This window comes from Nicotiana sylvestris, chromosome 3 (genome assembly GCF_000393655.2).
Source record: "Nicotiana sylvestris chromosome 3, ASM39365v2, whole genome shotgun sequence".
In the NCBI taxonomy this organism is placed as follows: Eukaryota; Viridiplantae; Streptophyta; class Magnoliopsida; order Solanales; family Solanaceae; genus Nicotiana; species Nicotiana sylvestris.
In genome coordinates this window covers 219,010,274-219,028,201 of record NC_091059.1, presented here as the reverse complement: position 1 = coordinate 219,028,201, position 17,928 = coordinate 219,010,274, and the positions used below count along the sequence as shown (strand labels likewise).

Below are 17,928 nucleotides of genomic sequence, written 5' to 3'. Positions count from 1 at the left end.
GTGCCACAACAGTACTCAGTAAGTGCCAAGCCTAGCCTCGGTTGGGTAGTGACGAGGAAGGTCAGGGCCCTACTGAGGTTAAATAAAATATAAAGATCAACAGTATAGAACATAACAGTATTAATAAGTACAACAGTAAAATAACACAGGATGTACATGACAACAACAACTATACAGAAGCAAGGTAAACACGGAAAATAATTACAGCTCAGCACCAATATTAACAATCGGGGATCTCCCAGGATACCATCCTATAGTCCCATATGTACATATCCAATGGATCTCCCGGGATCCCGTCCCGTAGTCCAACTCATAGTGCGCGGGGATCTACCGGAATCCCGTTCCGTAGTCCCAAATATAAATACCCAGTACTGGGGAATCTACCGGGTGCATTCCCATAGTTCCATATAAATGTACAGGGGGATCTATCGCAATCCCACATCCGTAGTCCCAAAATAAACAGACAAGGGGGAGCTACCGGAATCCCACATCCGTAGTCCCAAAATAAATACACAGCAGCAACAGGAAAATATATAGAAATGACAAAATTTCATATTAAGTTAATAAGTGATTCTAGCCTAGCATGCTGCACAGAATTCAGGTAAGGCAGGTTGAGAAAATAAAGCAATTCACTTAGACATGCTTTCCTAAGCTAACAACAGGCTTAATAATGCAAGTAATAGAAACAGGAAAGAAAATATACTAGTAATTACTTAAAGAAAATCGAATTTCCAACAATTAGCACAAGTACGCACTCGTCACCTCACGTACAAGGCATTTCAATTACCAAATATATCAATCCTAAGGGGAAGGTCCCCCCCACAAGGTTAGACAAGCCACTTACCTCGAGCTGGCTCAAAATCAACTCGAGACCATGTTCTTACCACGAGTACTCGATTCCAAATGACCCAAATCTATTCAATTTAATTGCATAATGTAAATAACACTTCAAGTAACTGATTCGACAATTAAATTCTAATCTAATACGCGAAATTATGTAAAATGACCAAAACACCCCTCGGCCCACGTCTTGGAATCGAGTAAAACTTATATATCTAGAAACCTCGCACTCTCACGAGTCCAGTCATATCAAAAGTACCAAAATTGGATCTCAATTTATCCCTCAAATCATCACTCAAAAGTCTCCAATTAGACAAGCCCTAACCCCCCCAATTACCATTGATTTTCCTTAATTTTTCATGCTTAAATTGATAAAAATCATTCCAATAACGAGTTTATGGACTAAAGACCTTACCCCAATGAACTCCTCTGAAAATTCCACTTGAAATGTGCTCCCCAAACTTCTTCCCGTTTTGAAAAAGATGAAAAATGACTAAATTTCGCGAAGGCAAGAATTTATATGTTCTGCCCTGCGATTTCCGCATTTGCGGCCCTGGGACCACATCTGCGGTCCCGCTTCTGCGGAGCCAAGGTCGCACCTGCGACATTTCATTAAAGAAGGACTTTCCGCACCTGCGACTACCTTACCACAGATGCGGTGCCACTTCTGCGGTTACCTGACCGCATCTGCGATCGATTCCCTTTTTGCCTCAAACTGCTTCTGCGACCTCTGAGCCGCTTCTGCGGCACCGCACCTGCGAAACCCAAACCGCAGGTGCAGTTATGATAGAACCAGCAGCTGAAGCTGCAACTCTAACTCCAAAATCTTTTCGTCAACCATCTGAATTCATCCCGAGGCCTCCGGGACCTCAACCAAAGGTACCAACAAATCACAAACCACTATCCAAACTTGTACCAATCCTTAAAACACCTAAAACAACATCGAAACCTCGGATTGACCATGTATTTATGACTAAGAACTCCAAAATTCTCAAAATACGCTTTCGATCAAAAAGTCTATCAAACCTCGTCCGAATGACCTGAAATTTTGCACACACGTCACATTCAACACTACAGAGCTACTCCAACTTTTGAAATTTCATTCCGACCTTCGGATCAAAATCTCACTATCGGACCAGAAACTTAAAAAATTCAACTTTCGGCATTTCAAGCCTAAATTAGCTACGGACCTCCAAAACACAATCTGAACACACCCCTAAGCCCGAAATCACCTAACGGAGCTAACAGAACCATCGGATTTTTATTCCGAGGCTGTCTTCCCACTGTTCCGACTATAGTCAACTCTCCAACACTTAAGCTCTCATTTAGGGACTAAGTGTCCCAAAACTCTTCGAAACTCAAAACCGAACATCCCGGCAAATCAAATTAGCAGAAATAAACTTGGGGAAAACAGTTAATAGGGGATCGGGGTATTAATTCTTTGGACGACCGGCCGGGTCGTTACAATGACTCTATTCATAGAAGTATTAGGAGTACCTATGTTCTTGAATTCCCTTGTATCTTGTTATTCTATCATATGTTCATGGGTCTCACAAGAATACGTAAGTTGAAATTTTTTTACTTCACGATATTACTCAAAGGCGTAATGGTCTCATGACATTCCAAGAGATTGTATTGACGTACTTATCATGCATTGCATTCATTTACATGGACCTATGACCAGATGGTGTTATACACGCGTATATATGTATATTATACGTATATGAGATATGTGAAAAGGTTACGGCGTTATATATGCACCACCACCTGATCAGCTGGTATACGTTGATTATTTGCTCACAATGGCTGAAATGATATGGTGAGATGCCCTCAGAGGTTTGATGATGCTATGAATGCATATACGTATGCATGGTATGATATTTATTCGCATATGCATGACATTATAAAAATGAAATGATTCACAGAGCTATGCAAACGTACATGTCGAGTCTTTTACTCAATGTTTCTCTCATGTTTATTATTTACTAATTTTCATTCCTTACATACGTACATTATTTGTACTGATGTCCCTTTTACCTGGGGATGTTGTGTTTCATGCCCGTAGGTCCCGATAGACAGGTCGAGAGCCCTCTAAGTAGACTATCAGCTCCGCGGAAGATGTTGGTGCGCTCCATTTGCTTCGGAGTTGCTTGTTTGGTTAGTATGATTTAGACGTGTATTGTTTAGTATGGCGGGACTCTACCCCGACCTTTATGAAAATTATGTATTCTTAGAGGCTTGTAGACGGATGTCAAGTACGTAAAAGATTGTATGGCCTTGTCGGTCTATAGTGTACGAGTGATTATTTTGGTCTTACAGGCCTGTATGTCTTCTTTATAAGTTGGTATCACATGTTGTATTTTACTTATCTCACGACAACCTTCCAACTCAGTTATCTATGATAGTATGACATGAAAAGATACGTTATGTTGGTACTCGGTTGAGTAAGGTACCGAGTGCCCGTCGCGGCCCATCGATTTGGGTCGTGACAAGCAGTATATCAAAGATAAGAACAAGAGGAGATCCACAACAACAAACTAACAGCCCAGATTTCGGCTACACCTTTTTGTAATCATCATTGTTGAATCAACAAAGACAGACCTCTTAGTTATCAATAACTTTCCATCTCTTCCTTCTTTGCTCTTACAAGTACAGTACAAACATATCAAAAATGTAAACTTATTATTTACATTTGATGCCTGTCAATTATCTTAAAGAATCTTATGTAAACTTGGCCTCCTTCGATTGCGATATTCAATATGTTTTGATTTAGAGTTAATTATATTTGGCTAAAATTTACCTTTCATCATATATCTCATAATTAATTAGTTTAACTAAAAGATGTTTAACACTTTTTTGGTTAAACAAGCATATTACTTATTTATACATGAATGAAAGAATTTATCATATCAATCATCGTCGCTTAAACAGATTAGGATTAATACTCTTATTATAAGATCAAACAAATATTTGCAAGTACTGAATTTCTAAAACAGCACTATGTTTGGACTTGATTGTTGTAGTCCGTTCTAAACAAGGTTCCTTTACCGTTCCCAACCAAACAGCCCGCAAAGGAATGCAACCTCCCTTCCCCGATTGACAAAACCCTAATAAAATCACCGTTAGGCGCTCAGCAAACAAGAAGAAAGAAAGAAAAGGAAAACCAGTCTTTCTTTCTTTCCCGTCGATAATGGCGTCGTCGGAGAAAAGATGCCTCTACGAGGTCCTAGGCGTGAACCGTGACTGCACCCCCGACGAGATCCGGTCCGCCTACAGGCGGCTCGCTCTGCAACGCCACCCTGACAAGCTAGTCAAATCCGGCGTACCGGAATCCGAAGCCACAGCTGCGTTTCAGGAGCTCGTCAACGCCTACGAAGTCCTGTCCGACGCGCGGGAGCGCGCTTGGTACGACTCGCACCGCTCTCAGATACTCTTCTCGTCCAATTCCGGTCCAACGAATTCGTCTAATTCCGGTTCTGTCCCCGACTTATTCTCCTTCTTTTCCAATTCAGTGTATTCTGGTTACTCCGATACAGGCAAGGGCTTTTACAAGGTCTATGGTGATCTCTTCGAGAAAATCTACCAAAACGATTTGAATTTTGCGAGGACGCTAGGTATAGGTTTGCCAAAAGAAGCTCCTCTCATGGGAAAGTTGGACAGTCCATATGCTCAGGCATGTAATTCAACACCTTCTTTTTGTATAGTATTTGTTTCTCGAGCATGTATAGAAATTTTGAATATCCATATAGGAGGACTTCGTTATATTCATTCCCCAATGCATTTTTTGCTACTATTTGATCACATTGTGTCGGTTTTTGCTGCAGTTTTAGTTTCAATAGCAAAATCTTCTTTTTTATTTTTCCTACCAGTTAGGAATTAGGAATACAATTTCTTCAGAGTGGAAAATATAACTTTTTTCCCATCCCCTAAGACTTGTTGGGCAGAGTGAGCCGGTAACTATGTGCCAAGTACCTGATTGAATAGTTGAATAGTCAGAGAGCTTGCCTAGAGAGTTCGGAACCAAAATGTGGTTCTTTTGGACTCAAAGTACACAAATAGGTTATAAAAAAAAATTACATTTTTATATATAGCGCCACAATATTTGGCGCTATACAGTAACAGTAACTACACCGTTAATGTATAGCGCCAGGTATTGTGGCACTATACTGTAAAATCTGACACGCGCAGGTATAGCGCCACAATACCTGGCGCTATACATACATCATTAATGTATAGCGCCGGGTATAGTGGCGCTATACATACATATTTTATATCCTCTTCGTCTTCTTCGTCGATTCATCCTCCATTATTTTAACTCCCCTCTCTTCTTGGTCCCCCACCCCAGACCCGTTTCTGCCACTATTTAAAAAAAGATAAAAAATTTGGGTCCCCCCGACACATAAAACTCGAAGAACGTAGGTCCCACATTCGAGTAGAGCTTCGTGTTATTGTTGATTCACATTTACGGAGTCAAAATTTCAATCTTTTTGCTTTCCGAAAATTCTAAATCGAGGTATTTCGATTTATTTTAAGTTGAAACATTTATAATAATGCATATTATTTGATTTGTATGTGTTCTATTTCGGTTTGTGTTTTTTTTCGAAACTAGCATGTTAAATTTATCCAGATTTAATATTAGTGTTTTCTAAAAAATTATAAATTTGTAAAATAAATTTGTCTGTTAATATCCTGATTTATATATATGTGTTTTCATGCCGTTTTGTATTTTATTTGCAATTAAATTTATTTGTTGTTTATGGTTAGTTTAGATTATTTTTTAGCGTAGTAAAATCTAGACCTTTTTAGCGTAGTAAAATGTAGAGCCTAGTAGCGTAGTAAAATTTAGAGCCTTGTAGCGTAGTAATGTGTAGTATTTTAGCTTAGAATTCCTTTTGTTTAAGTATCTTATACTGGTTGTTGAAAATGCAAATTTTGTACAATTAAGTTAATAATTGTATAAAAATCCATATATATATAATTTGTACAATTAAGTTATTAAAACATATGAATTTAAATTATAATAAAAACACATAATTATATATATATATATATATATATATATATATATATATATATATATTGTACAATTAAGTTATTAAAAATATGAATTTAAATTATAATAAAAACACATAATTATTAATGATAGTTTGGTGTCACTGGTCCTCAAAATATCGAGCCCTGAACCCATATATAGTTTCGAAAAAAAAACACAAACCGTAATAGAACACATACAAATCAAATAATATGCATTATTATAAATGTTTCAACTTAAAATAAATCGAAATACCTCGATTTAGAATTTTCGGAAAGCAAAAAGATTGAAATTTTGACTCCGGAAGTGTGAATCAACAATAACACGAAGCTCTACTCGAATGTGGGACCTACGTTCTTCGAGTTTTATGTGTCGGAGGGACCTAATTTTTTTTTTTTTTTTTTTTAAATAATGGAAGAAACGGGTCTGGGGTGGGGGACCAAGAAGAGAGGGGAGTTAAAATAATGGAGGATGAATCGACGAAGAAGACGGAGGGGATATAAAATATGTATGTATAGCGCCACTATACCTGGCGCTATACATTAATGATGTATGTATAGCGCTAGGTATTGTGGCGATATACCTGGCCGTGTCAGATTTTACAGTATAGCGCCACAATACCTGGCGCTATACATTAACGGTGCCGTTACTGTTACTGTATAGCGCCAGGTATTATGGCGCTATATATAAAAATGTAATTTTTTTTACCACCTATTTGTGTACTTTGAGTCCAAAAGAACCACATTTTGGTTCCGTCCATAAAAAAAATTAAACCTTCTTGTCCCATTAATAATCCAAAGTAGCAGCTTGAGTTGAAATTTGATTCCCTTATTAATCTTTTTAAGGGCATCCTGTTGTAAAATGCAGTATGTATTACTGTATTAGTAACCACTGAGTTTCGTTGTGATGCAGGTGACAGCATTCTATAACTATTGGTTAGGATTTGTTACTGTGATGGATTTTTGTTGGGTAGATCAGTATGACGTGATGGCGGGACCCAATAGAAAGTCAAGGAGGGTGATGGAGGAGGAGAACAAGAAGCTGAGGAAAAAGGCACGAAGGGAATACAACGAGACTGTTAGAGGATTGGCGGAGTTTGTGAAAAAGAGAGATAAGAGGGTGATTGACATGCAGATGAAGAGGAATGAGGAAATGGAGAGGAAGAGGGAAAAGGAACGGGAGAGAAAGAAGGAGTTAGAGAGAGAGAAGGCTGAGAAAGCAAAGAAATACGTGGAGCCTGATTGGGCGAAGGCAGAGGAGTTGGAAGATGAAGAAATTGAGGAGGAATGGGATGAGGATGGGAAAAGGAAGGCAGATGGGAATGAATTGTACTGTGTGGTGTGTTCGAAGAAGTTCAAGAGCGAGAAACAGTGGAAAAATCATGAGCAATCCAAGAAGCATAAGGAGAAGGTGGCATCTTTGAGAGAAGCTTTTGATGACGAAGATGATGAATACGAAGGGTTGGTGGAGGATGGGGCAAGTGAGGAGCAAAAGGTAGCTGATGGTGATATAACAGCTGATTTATCTGCGGATGATGGAGTGGATGAGTTAGCAGAGCAATTTGAAGGTAGTACGCGAATTCAAGAAGATGAATGTGAGGATGATGAGGTTCAAAGCAGCGACGAAGATGAGACCACATCAAAGGGATTAGATGATGGGTTAAATTATCGAAGTGGCAATGATTCAAAGGGAGTAGCTGATGAACCTGGATTAGATGATGATGAAGCAAGTGTTCTTGAAGCTATGGTATCTGGCCGCAAAAGTAGGAAGAATGCAGGTCCAGGTGGCAGTCGTCAAGCTTCAGCAAAGAATGTTCAGGGTGAAAGCAGTAACGATGAAATGGACTTCATGGAATATAATAATCGTAGAAGTACTAGGAGAAATAGGGGTGGCCGGAGACAAAGAAACAGGAGACCACAAGAAGAAGAAGACGAAGAAGGTGGAGGAGGAGATGTTAGATCTTATGCAACTAAAGTTGGTATTGATACTGAGTTAGATACTGCATATAATGAGAGCTCAGCTTTCGAGGAGCCGTCATCAGAGTCTCCAGCAGAAACTGCTAATGATCACAAAGGAAGTGACGTTTCGCGAAATAGTGAAAAAGTTCCAAGCCAAGGTATGGCCAAGAAAACTACCGCAAAGAAGGAGAAGAATACCAAATCAAAAGATGCAACCAAAGGAAGGAAACATAAGGTACTCAAATATTAATCTGTTCTAATGATAATTCTGTCTTGTTTGATGCCAATCTCTTCCCTCCCCCCCCCCACCCAAACCCCCCGCAGTGACTATCTTGAGAATTTACAACTTCTCTTCTGTACCTACTAAGTGAATTTTTATAAGGACCAAAAACCTTCTTTTAGTTTTCTTGTTCCTGATTGTAACCAAGCTTTGAAATCATGTGTTGTAACACAGTTTCATATGAATTCAGGGAACATCCAAATTTTCTAGCAACTCGTGCGAGACATGTGGGGAGGAATTTGATACAAGGTTTGTGATGCTACAGTCTGAGTCATGAATCTATGTGTTGATCAATAAGGTTACGTTTCCTCTTGTTCCCATATCTAATTATCTGCTTCTCCCATCATAGGAATCAGTTACATAAGCATCTAGGAGCGACGGGGCATGCCAAACTAAAGTCTCGGTGATATTAGAGAATCTCATTGTCTGCAATTCAAGCTGGTTCCTAGGAGCTGGAGGCTGATTATTTGTTCGCTATTCTTATTCTTTATGGTTTATAGATCACTGTCTACGAAAAGATCATTTATACCATAGTCAATTCAAAATGAGCTAAAAATACAAAGTTCTTTGATAATAGATGACTACGTTATGTTCGTTGCAGATGAACACGGTTTCTTAATCTGTGCATCTAAAAGTGGAAAACTGGTGTGACCAAATAATGAAGCACTCAAGTTTACTGAAACCGAAGCTTATATAGCTAACACATGGGTTGAATATATATATTTTTTCACGTTGATGAAAGAATGACACAACTGACGAGGGATAATAACTAACTATAACTACACACATTAACATGGTACAGGGCTTTTACCGAGGTGAAGCTTCGGGTATTGTTAAAAATGGGATAGTAAAGAGCTTTTACCGAGGTGAAGCTTCTGGTACTGTTAAAAATGGGAAAGTTAAACTTCAGTCACCGAGTCATAACAGAAACAAACTAGAATTACTGCAGAAGCGAAACTTTAGTAATTCAACTGAAGCTCAAATCTTGATTTGGACAACAGCATAAAATTGATAATCTAACACGATCATCTATTAAAGTTGATTCAACTGCTGGCATTGTAGAACTTTTTGAGAAAGGCTGTAGTTCAATCTCTATTGCTTAAACGATGGTCAATATCAACCTTTAATGACTCAAGAATGAAAAGATATCAATACAACTATTCCATAATAGAATACCAATCACGGCCGTATTTACCACCTGCATTTGCAAGGTTTATAAACCACAAAATACAACATCAATGGACGTGACCAAATAATCATTCATAATTTTTTACTTTGCAACACTGAGCCAAAACACTGTAACGAGAGCAAGGAAGTAGAGGGACGTAGAGAACACGTAGAGAACACTTTACATAGGCAAGAATCTATGTCAATCTAATAAAGTTATATACAGGCAAACATCTACGTCAGATGTTATAAGTTATATACACCTGGACCCAAAAAAATGATAGCAAGTTGCTTCATCAAAAAATAATGGTACAAAAACAGTTCTGGAGCATATGTTGTGAGGCATAGTCACATAATTATCTAGCAGCTAAAGAAACAAGAAGGAAAACGTAGTCACAATACTCTGCTAGCTGCTTCTTGTATGTAAATGGTGGCTTCCTCTTCTGAGAGCTGCTTTCCTTCTACCAACCCTCTAATCAGAGTATTGGCATATTCTTTAGATGGTTTGCACATAAGTACTTTACCTGATTTGAAGTTATCAATATCTGAGAGTTGGCATCTGATAGAGAAGCAGAAAGGTGCTGGATGAGATTCAATTTCACAAGAATATACATATTTTTTTTTAAAAAAAAGAGCATACAAAATAAAAGGCAGCACGCTTACGTCATTGTCAAAATAGGAAGACCATTCTCCTTTCCAAGGTAAAGAACATTATGGTACCAGCCATTCTACATGAGAGTCAAGCAACATCATACCATGAGAAAAATCATCTAGCTCAGAGTTATGTCAAGCAAAGACCAGATGTCTGGGGCAGGGGGTAGGAATAAGACTACTCGAAGAGCATCTTAACTACTTTCTCAAACTGAAAAAAGGTCTCCAGGATAGGAATTTTTCATGTTAAGTTGACAACATAGGCTAGAGTTGAAAAGTTGACAATATTGGCATATTCTTTAGCAGCTGACAACATAGGCTAGAGTTGGAAAGACTACATTTTGATGAAAAATCAGCTTCAATATAATTAGGTAAGAGATAAATGAGTGCCCAAAAGATTAGTTAATATTCCTCATTGACTCACAGGTTACCCATGTAATTGTTCAATTGGGAAGTCTAGTGAAAAGTTATGATCTCAAAAGCTATAAAGACGAAGAAACAAACTGTATGCCAAAGCAAAATATAAGCTAATCCAATGAGGCCATATTTGATTGCTTGGATTTGGATAGAAGAAAAACTATTCTGTCTGATATGTTTGATGCACAAACGGATAACCATAGTGTAGGCGTAGCCCCAAGATTTTTACATTCTTTTTGACGCAAATCATCTTTTACTATCAATCAACCAACTACCTCTCAATCCTAAATCAGCTGGGGTTTGACAAAATGAGTCCTTCATCTGCTCTATTGGTTCATTTCATTTCAATATTAAATAATTTGTTCCGCAAATTCAGGGTTCACTAAATCTCACCCTTATCCTCCTTTATACTTCTTATCGTTCATTGTCAACACAAAATTTTCCATCCATCACACAGGAGTAGTAATTGTTCTATCCCAATACCTTACTGCATTAGCAAACACATCCTAGAAATGATTATTAGTGAACTAATTAGCAGAAAATATAGAGTTATATTTATGCTACCATGTTTTTAAGCCGATCTGAATCTTACAGTATTTGAACCATAAGATGCTAACTATTTGAGCCATTAATATGGAGTGTAGGAATAATAGACAATCTAATGCTTGAAAATCTTAAAGGCCCAAGCTAACACAAAAGATTGAACTTACTGTAGGTATTCCATGCGTTTGAACCAACTCTTTTGCGCTTCACTACAATTACACAGATTGCATCTAAAGAATAACTCATGAGAATAATACAGAGAGCTAAAAACACACCTTGACAGCCTCTGCTGAAACACATTTGCTGTTTTCAATAGATTGTAAGTCAGTCATGTCAAACAAAGGGGAGTTCATGTCAAAGTTCGTAACATTCTCTTGAAGTAAAACATCATTAAATTGCTCAAGCCTGTAAAAAAAGAAAAAAGAAATATTAAGTTATAATTCTAAATCACCAAGAGTCGACAAAAGGTTGTTTTATTACAAAATGCCAACAAAATTGGCCAACTCCTAATTATCACAAAAGGAGAAATCATTGCAGATAATGGAAAGAATCACATACGTTATCCTATATAGGCACATATAAGCTTTTTCTTCACTGTTGCTTTCAGGGTGAAGAAAAGCAACCCCACCCGGACCCCATGTAGTTGTACGCTCGCGAGCAAAGAACAAACGATGAGGAAAAGTTTTCCATATGATCTCCTTTGGCTTGCTTTTATCCAACGAACCAATACATGGCTTTTGCATGCCTTCCACCTGGAAGTCATTTTGTTGCTATGAAATGCAAAAAAGAATGTTGTGTCGAGCTGAAAGCTCAATACTATTTAGACTTTCTCCAGCATCAAGCTCAGCTTAACATTAGACTGGTTTCTTATTGTAAGATGCCTGACTAATTGAGAATCATTACGGTTTTGTGAAATAATTACGACCGACTATGCCAACCATTTCAAGTTGGTAATATACGTGGCAAACTTTCTACATTATTAATCCTAGTAAGAAATGTTTTTGCATCATCAGTTCTAAATGCACTAGGTAGCTTTTTTTTTTTTTTTTTTGTATAAACATATTTGATGATTTATTCAGAAATTTCTCACACATTAGAAATACTTTTCCTGCTAGCTACTGTAGAAAACAAGTATTCGCATACATTCTGAAATTTGGGGAAGGAAGATGAGGTGGAAGTTCAGAAGAAACCAAAAAGAAAGCTGTTTACTTTGTGTCACGACTCACTACCCCATGATGCAAAAGGTTTAAAAAGAAGATGAGCAGTTCAGAGAATGCATGATAAGCTATACCTGTCCTCCTGCAATATAGCAAAGGAACCTTGATTGATACATATTTGACCCAAATGTGGCATACCATATATCAATCTTCGAAAGCTCTGCCCTCCAAGTGTGAGAAATTGTGCATGCTTGACCTATGTAAACTCAAAGATCGTGAAACACCATCTTCAGAAACAAAAGAGCAACTTCTCGCAAGGTAAACATAATATTATACTTGTTACGACTGTACCATCATTAACTTTCAGGTCTGAAAATGGTTGTATGATATTCTCAATATCCTTCTCGAGTTCTTGCGATACCGTCTGAGAGGTATCGTACTCATCTTCAGAATCAGAGCTAATGGCCTGAAACAAAGTAAGAAAATCTACTAAAGTTGAAGCAGAAACAAGTTTACTGCATCAATAAGAGTCTGAAATGATATTAAAGGTACAAGGAGCAACAAGCATAAGTTTTCCAGAGGATTTCGTTGTGATACATTGTGATTTTTTTTGTGTGGATGTAAAGCTCATTTATTTCAGGAAGCATAATAAAGCTTGATAATCCATCCAAAATGTCAACATCCAACTGTTACTCGCACACAAGGCATCCATTGGTTAGAATGTGTGACCTCATACCTTAAGTCTGCACAATTCCTTGCCAGCACTAACTCTAGCAACTGAACTACTTATCAGTTAGTTCACAGTTTGGAGTGGCAAACATGCGGGTCGGGTTGGATATGGTTCGGGTCGAAAACGAGTAATGAAAAAACGGATAAATTATCTGACCCGACCCATATTTAATATAAATAAAAAACGGGTTAACCAACGGACCATATTATACATGACTTCTTGAATATGATCACTTTTGGGAGAATTTCTAGTTTCCCAAACTTGAGGAACCCCAATTTGAGGCTTTACAAATGTAAAAGTTAAATCCATTGTTTATCCATTTTCTAAATGGATAATATGGTTCTTAACCATATTTGACCCGTTTTTAAAAAGTTCATTATCCAACCCATTTTTTAAGGATAATATGGATGGTTAACTGATTTCTTTTAACCATTTTGCCACCACTAGTTCGCACCAAGCATTGAACTTAGGAATCATGACACCAAAATGATCCCCTGGACTTGCTATCCACGAACATCGCAACCAAAAGTAGAACTTGGCAAAGGGGGTCTTTTACTACTATGATTGCCAAAATGACATTATTGTTATCACAACAAAGGAGTTCAATAATTCAACTGATATCAGCTATTCAAGTTCCATTAACGGTGGGCTCTGCTCAACCACTCCTACATGATTGCCAAAAGTAGAACTTGGCAAAGGGGGTCTTTTAATACTATGATTGCCAAAATGACATTATTGTTATCACAACAAAGGAGTTCAATAATTCAACTGATATCAGCAATTCAAGTTCCATTAACGGTGGGCTCTGCTCAAGCACTCCTATATGATTCCATTCTAATTGACAGTTTTCATCTCACTCTGTCGGTAATAGAACGTTTATGGGACCAGGTGCCTCCTATGAACCTTGAGGCTACAGTATGTGGAGGTTTAAGCAAAGTCTATATCCCATGGCAGACAATTCCTAACATGCTAAAATATTCTAAACTCAACTGCAGATTACCAATGAATCACAATCTTTTCTCCATCTCTTCCATCTCTTGTTTTCATTTTAACTATATCTTTTTATTTTTTTAATGATAACAAATAAAGCTTTTAGCACATACTTCATGCCTCAACATATGTCTGCTGTCACTGTTTCTCCCACCTTTGAAACACAGGCTCCAACAACTTGTGTAGGAGAAATTGTTCACAAGAAGGTTATTGATGATACTAAAATAAGAAAAAGAAATCTGACCTGAATGTAAGGAGTTCTCATACTAGTTGTTTTTTCCGTTAATCTCTCAGTAAGTGGTTGCCAAAATGCACTCAATTTGTCACGTACCTGAACACATTCATGGTGTACAAGGAAAAACTGAGTACACAAGCCTTAAACCGTAAAACCAAAATGTTACTCCTAATGTGCAGGCAATTTGGCTAACTGACACAAAATCAGTCCGCAAGATGCTTTATGGCTATGAAATAGATAAAAAGAAAAAAAATAATAAGGGAGGAGCAGGGGTATGGGTTAGGGCAGAAACATCCTTACAGCCTGTATCACTCGCCATGTGGATTCAAATGGATATGCCTCAGAAGATCCAGCAATCGGTTTTTGCTTTAGTAACACTTCAATACAAGCTTGGACAGAATTTGCTATAGACTCCAGATTATATCCGCCTTCTAGTGCCATTACAATCTTGCCTCCGGCAAACTCCAACAACTAAAATATGCAAATTAAAAAGGTAAGTATTATTTCTAAATATGCACTTTATAGAAAGAAATCACAAGAAAAAGAAAAAACAAGCATATATTCACATGCCATTGGCTAAATACAGGAGGAAAGACATAAATAGAAAAAAAGTAAGAATATCACTAGCAAGAATCAAAGACTACTTGCGACAATTACTTAGAGCTCACCTTGTGCAACATCACAGAATATCCATATGGACTAACACGACATCCACCAAGAGGATCACCAATAGCTATTCACATCAAAACATTAACACTGTTAAAACTATGAATGCCAATCTGAATAGAAGTTCAACAAATACATGAGAGCAAAGATTAAAAAGTAATTCAAATTGTTTCATACGGAATTTTACTATGTCTCGTGCCACCAAAGCTATTTCCATTTCAACCACGGTAACCAATGAAAAAAGGCCGTGACAAGAAATCTATAGAAGATTCACAAACTAACACGTGTACAGGAAACCAATCTCCAAAATTTACGCAAAACGAAATGGGATATATTAACAGATGTACAAGACAGGATTTTGCTTCAAAATCGCTGGAATAATCATTTAATACAAATGAAAAGGGTTAAACATTGAAATAAAAATGAAAAAGGTTTGTCTGGAAATACAAATAGCAGTAATCACACCACTTTTTCTAAGCACATGTTTTCGCGATCCTAGTTTTGTTCAATAATTCATATTATATGGAAGGCATACTGTATGCAAAACACCAACCATTCTAGTTACAAGGGCAAGGTATCATGAACCAGACACATTCAGGCATTATCCTGTCTTTATCCCAAAGCTAAACATAAAAATCATCTGTCTTTGAGAAAACCAATATTAAATAATAAAGTCAAGAAGATTTTGAGCTATCAAATTTGGTATGGACAACTTTTAAGGACACTAGTGATTATATTTGCAGCACTAATAAATTCAAAAAATGAATTATCACTAAAAAGTGGAGTTGATTAATCTCATAACGCAAGGAAAATGATGTTTACGTTATATTAAGGGAAGTCCAAGTCATGTTTAAAATAAAACATGAAACTACAAAATCATGTAAAAGTAAAATATTTTTTTTCAAAGTGAAAGAAAATTGAAGCAAGCACTGTATCATGCATGCAAGCATAATAAAGAATCAACAAATTGGTAACTAATAAATATCGTAAAATGCTGTAAAAGCCTTAAGAAACGAAAATCAAAACTAAGAGAAAAATGATGAGAAAAGAGAAATACTACAGAAAATGATGAGAAGACCCATGGAGAATAAAACCAAGCTCTAGCTAACCTGCATCAAATCCTGCAGAGATCAGGATGATGTCAGGACCAAATTCTTTGGCAACAGGAATCAAGACATGATCCCACACAGCAAGATAGTCTGCATCACCACAGCGGCCATTCTCCCAAGGAACATTTATATTATATCCTGCTCCTGGCCCTTCACCAGTCATGACATGTGACCCATCTTCACCACCAGGATAAAAACTTCCAAAATCGTGCCTAATTTTTTTTAGAGAAAAAAAAAAAGAGGGCCTAATTAAGACCGTCAATGGTACATAATATACACCTTAAGAGACTAAATTCAGCTTTTTATATAATCATCTTTATTTACATCCCGAAGCCCTCAAGCGCTAGAGAAATACCATAAAGACTACACAAGGATTCGAAAGGAGAGAATATAGAAGGGTGAAGTTTGAGTCAAAAATCTTTTCTAAGAAGATCTAGATTTTTTCTATCTATAGTGCCACATTTGAATGGATAAACAAATATGAGTAGCAATCAGGAGATTTCACATGCGTACCTATGCACAGAAAAAAAGAGTACTCGAGGGTCATCCCAGAACATCTTTTGAGTGCCATTTCCATGATGGACATCCCAATCAACAATCAAAATTTTCTTAATCCCCAAATCATGCTGCAAGGAAATTAACCGTACTACATATAAAACCTTTGAGTTGATTCAAACAACTGTTCAAAGTTTTGAATCCACCTTAAGTTTGATGAACTGAAACAAACTCTTACTCTTTCATCCAAGAGATAACGTGCTGCTATAGCAACATTGTTGTACAAACAAAATCCCATTGGTTCATTTTCTTCAGCATGATGTCCAGGAGGCCTAACAACGGCAAAGGCAGAGTCTAGTTCTCCTTCAGCAACTTTCTCAGCAACCTATGTTATTCATACACACATGATTAAAGCCCTAAAATAGTGTCATAGGTGCAGCAAAAGAATCAAGAATATTAGAGGACCCAGCAATTGATCAGCACAGTAAAGCAAGTATAAGAATTGTCCCACAAAAAATTCCATATTACATTGTCCGAATAGCATCTAACAACAGGTGCTTGATCAGTGGCCTTCATTCAAAAAATTACACTGTGGAATAAGGGAAAAGTTATTTTTTTTGCATGCATTTTAATTTTTGAATCCCCTTGAAATAAATAATAAATAAATATATATAAAAGAAGAGCTTTCTCGCAAAAGTGGTTCTATAATACTAAATGTGGCAGTTTTACATTCTTCTGAATCACCTTATAACAATTTCTGGCTCCGCCACTATTCATTATTTGGAAAACTTTGTAAGTTTCACACCAAACCAAATAGTACTCAATAAAGAAAAGGGGCAAATAACAATTTCTGACGTATTACGAAAAAAAAAAGTAACTTTACCTGTACGACAGAACCAGCAGAAAGATAAGCAGCTTCTGAAGAGCCTTCGTTGAAATATATGGAATTAAACTTAGCAGCAATCTTATTTCTTTTTAAACCAATTTTTTTTGAACTTATATTCCTAATCAAGTCAATATGAGCTTTTGTATGAACCAAAGCTATATCTTTATCTTCTGCTTCCTTCCCATTCATAACAGTACATCTGAACCCCCCCCCCCCCCCCCCAAAAAAAAAAACACGATTATCAGTCAATATACCCATTAAACAGAACAAAAAGGAAAATGAACATACTATTACCTCTGAGTAATTCCAGAAGATTCTAGCTTTTTCCAAATGGAACGTATACGATTCGGGTTCTCGGGATGATACTGATCGTCTGGATCAAAATGCTTACACATTCGATCATCGTATATCAGCCCAACTCGTCTAGAGTTGGATGCCATTGAAGAATACTGATGATGACGTGGCACCACAACTCTTGAGCGATGACTTCGACTTCCAGTTTGATTGAAAGTAGAATTTAGTAGTAATGGCAGAGAAGACGAATAGATTTTGGTGTTTTTAAATAATGGGCTTTCCTTCAGGATAAAAAGCAGTTGTGGCGTAAAGCCCAGTCTTGAGGCCCATTTATCAAAGATCGTTTGAAAGTTGAAACGCAATGGAGGGAAACTTTGAATTAGATGATAAGCTTATTTGTAGGAGAAAAAAACTTGTTCCCGAGAAAAAGGATGATAACTTTTAGGGAAAGAATTTAAGATTATGAATATTAAAATTT

The 17,928-nt window shown here is 37.1% G+C and overlaps 2 protein-coding genes across 2 annotated transcripts; one reads left to right on the top strand and one right to left on the bottom strand.

The window, feature by feature from the left end:
* The first annotated feature begins 3,821 nt into the window (after positions 1-3,821).
* On the top strand, positions 3,822-8,716 carry LOC104235906 (DNAJ protein JJJ1 homolog). The gene is made up of 4 exons (XM_009789736.2): positions 3,822-4,513; positions 6,785-8,065; positions 8,301-8,359; positions 8,460-8,716. Exons 1-4 carry the CDS (start codon positions 4,031-4,033, stop codon positions 8,515-8,517), a joined length of 1,881 nt encoding a protein of 626 aa, XP_009788038.1. The 5' UTR covers positions 3,822-4,030; the 3' UTR covers positions 8,518-8,716.
* A 720-nt stretch (positions 8,717-9,436) lies between these two features.
* Positions 9,437-17,718, bottom strand: LOC104235907 (histone deacetylase 5). Its single transcript, XM_009789737.2, has 14 exons — positions 17,451-17,718; positions 17,154-17,355; positions 16,509-16,655; positions 16,289-16,401; positions 15,776-15,987; positions 14,669-14,733; positions 14,301-14,471; positions 14,010-14,096; positions 12,397-12,511; positions 12,180-12,301; positions 11,447-11,640; positions 11,164-11,293; positions 9,941-10,005; positions 9,437-9,836 (listed from the first exon to the last, which is right to left on the bottom strand). The coding sequence occupies exons 1-14, from the start codon at positions 17,594-17,596 to the stop codon at positions 9,671-9,673; spliced, it is 1,935 nt and encodes a 644-aa protein (XP_009788039.1). The 5' UTR covers positions 17,597-17,718; the 3' UTR covers positions 9,437-9,670.
* Between the last annotated feature and the right edge of the window lie 210 nt (positions 17,719-17,928).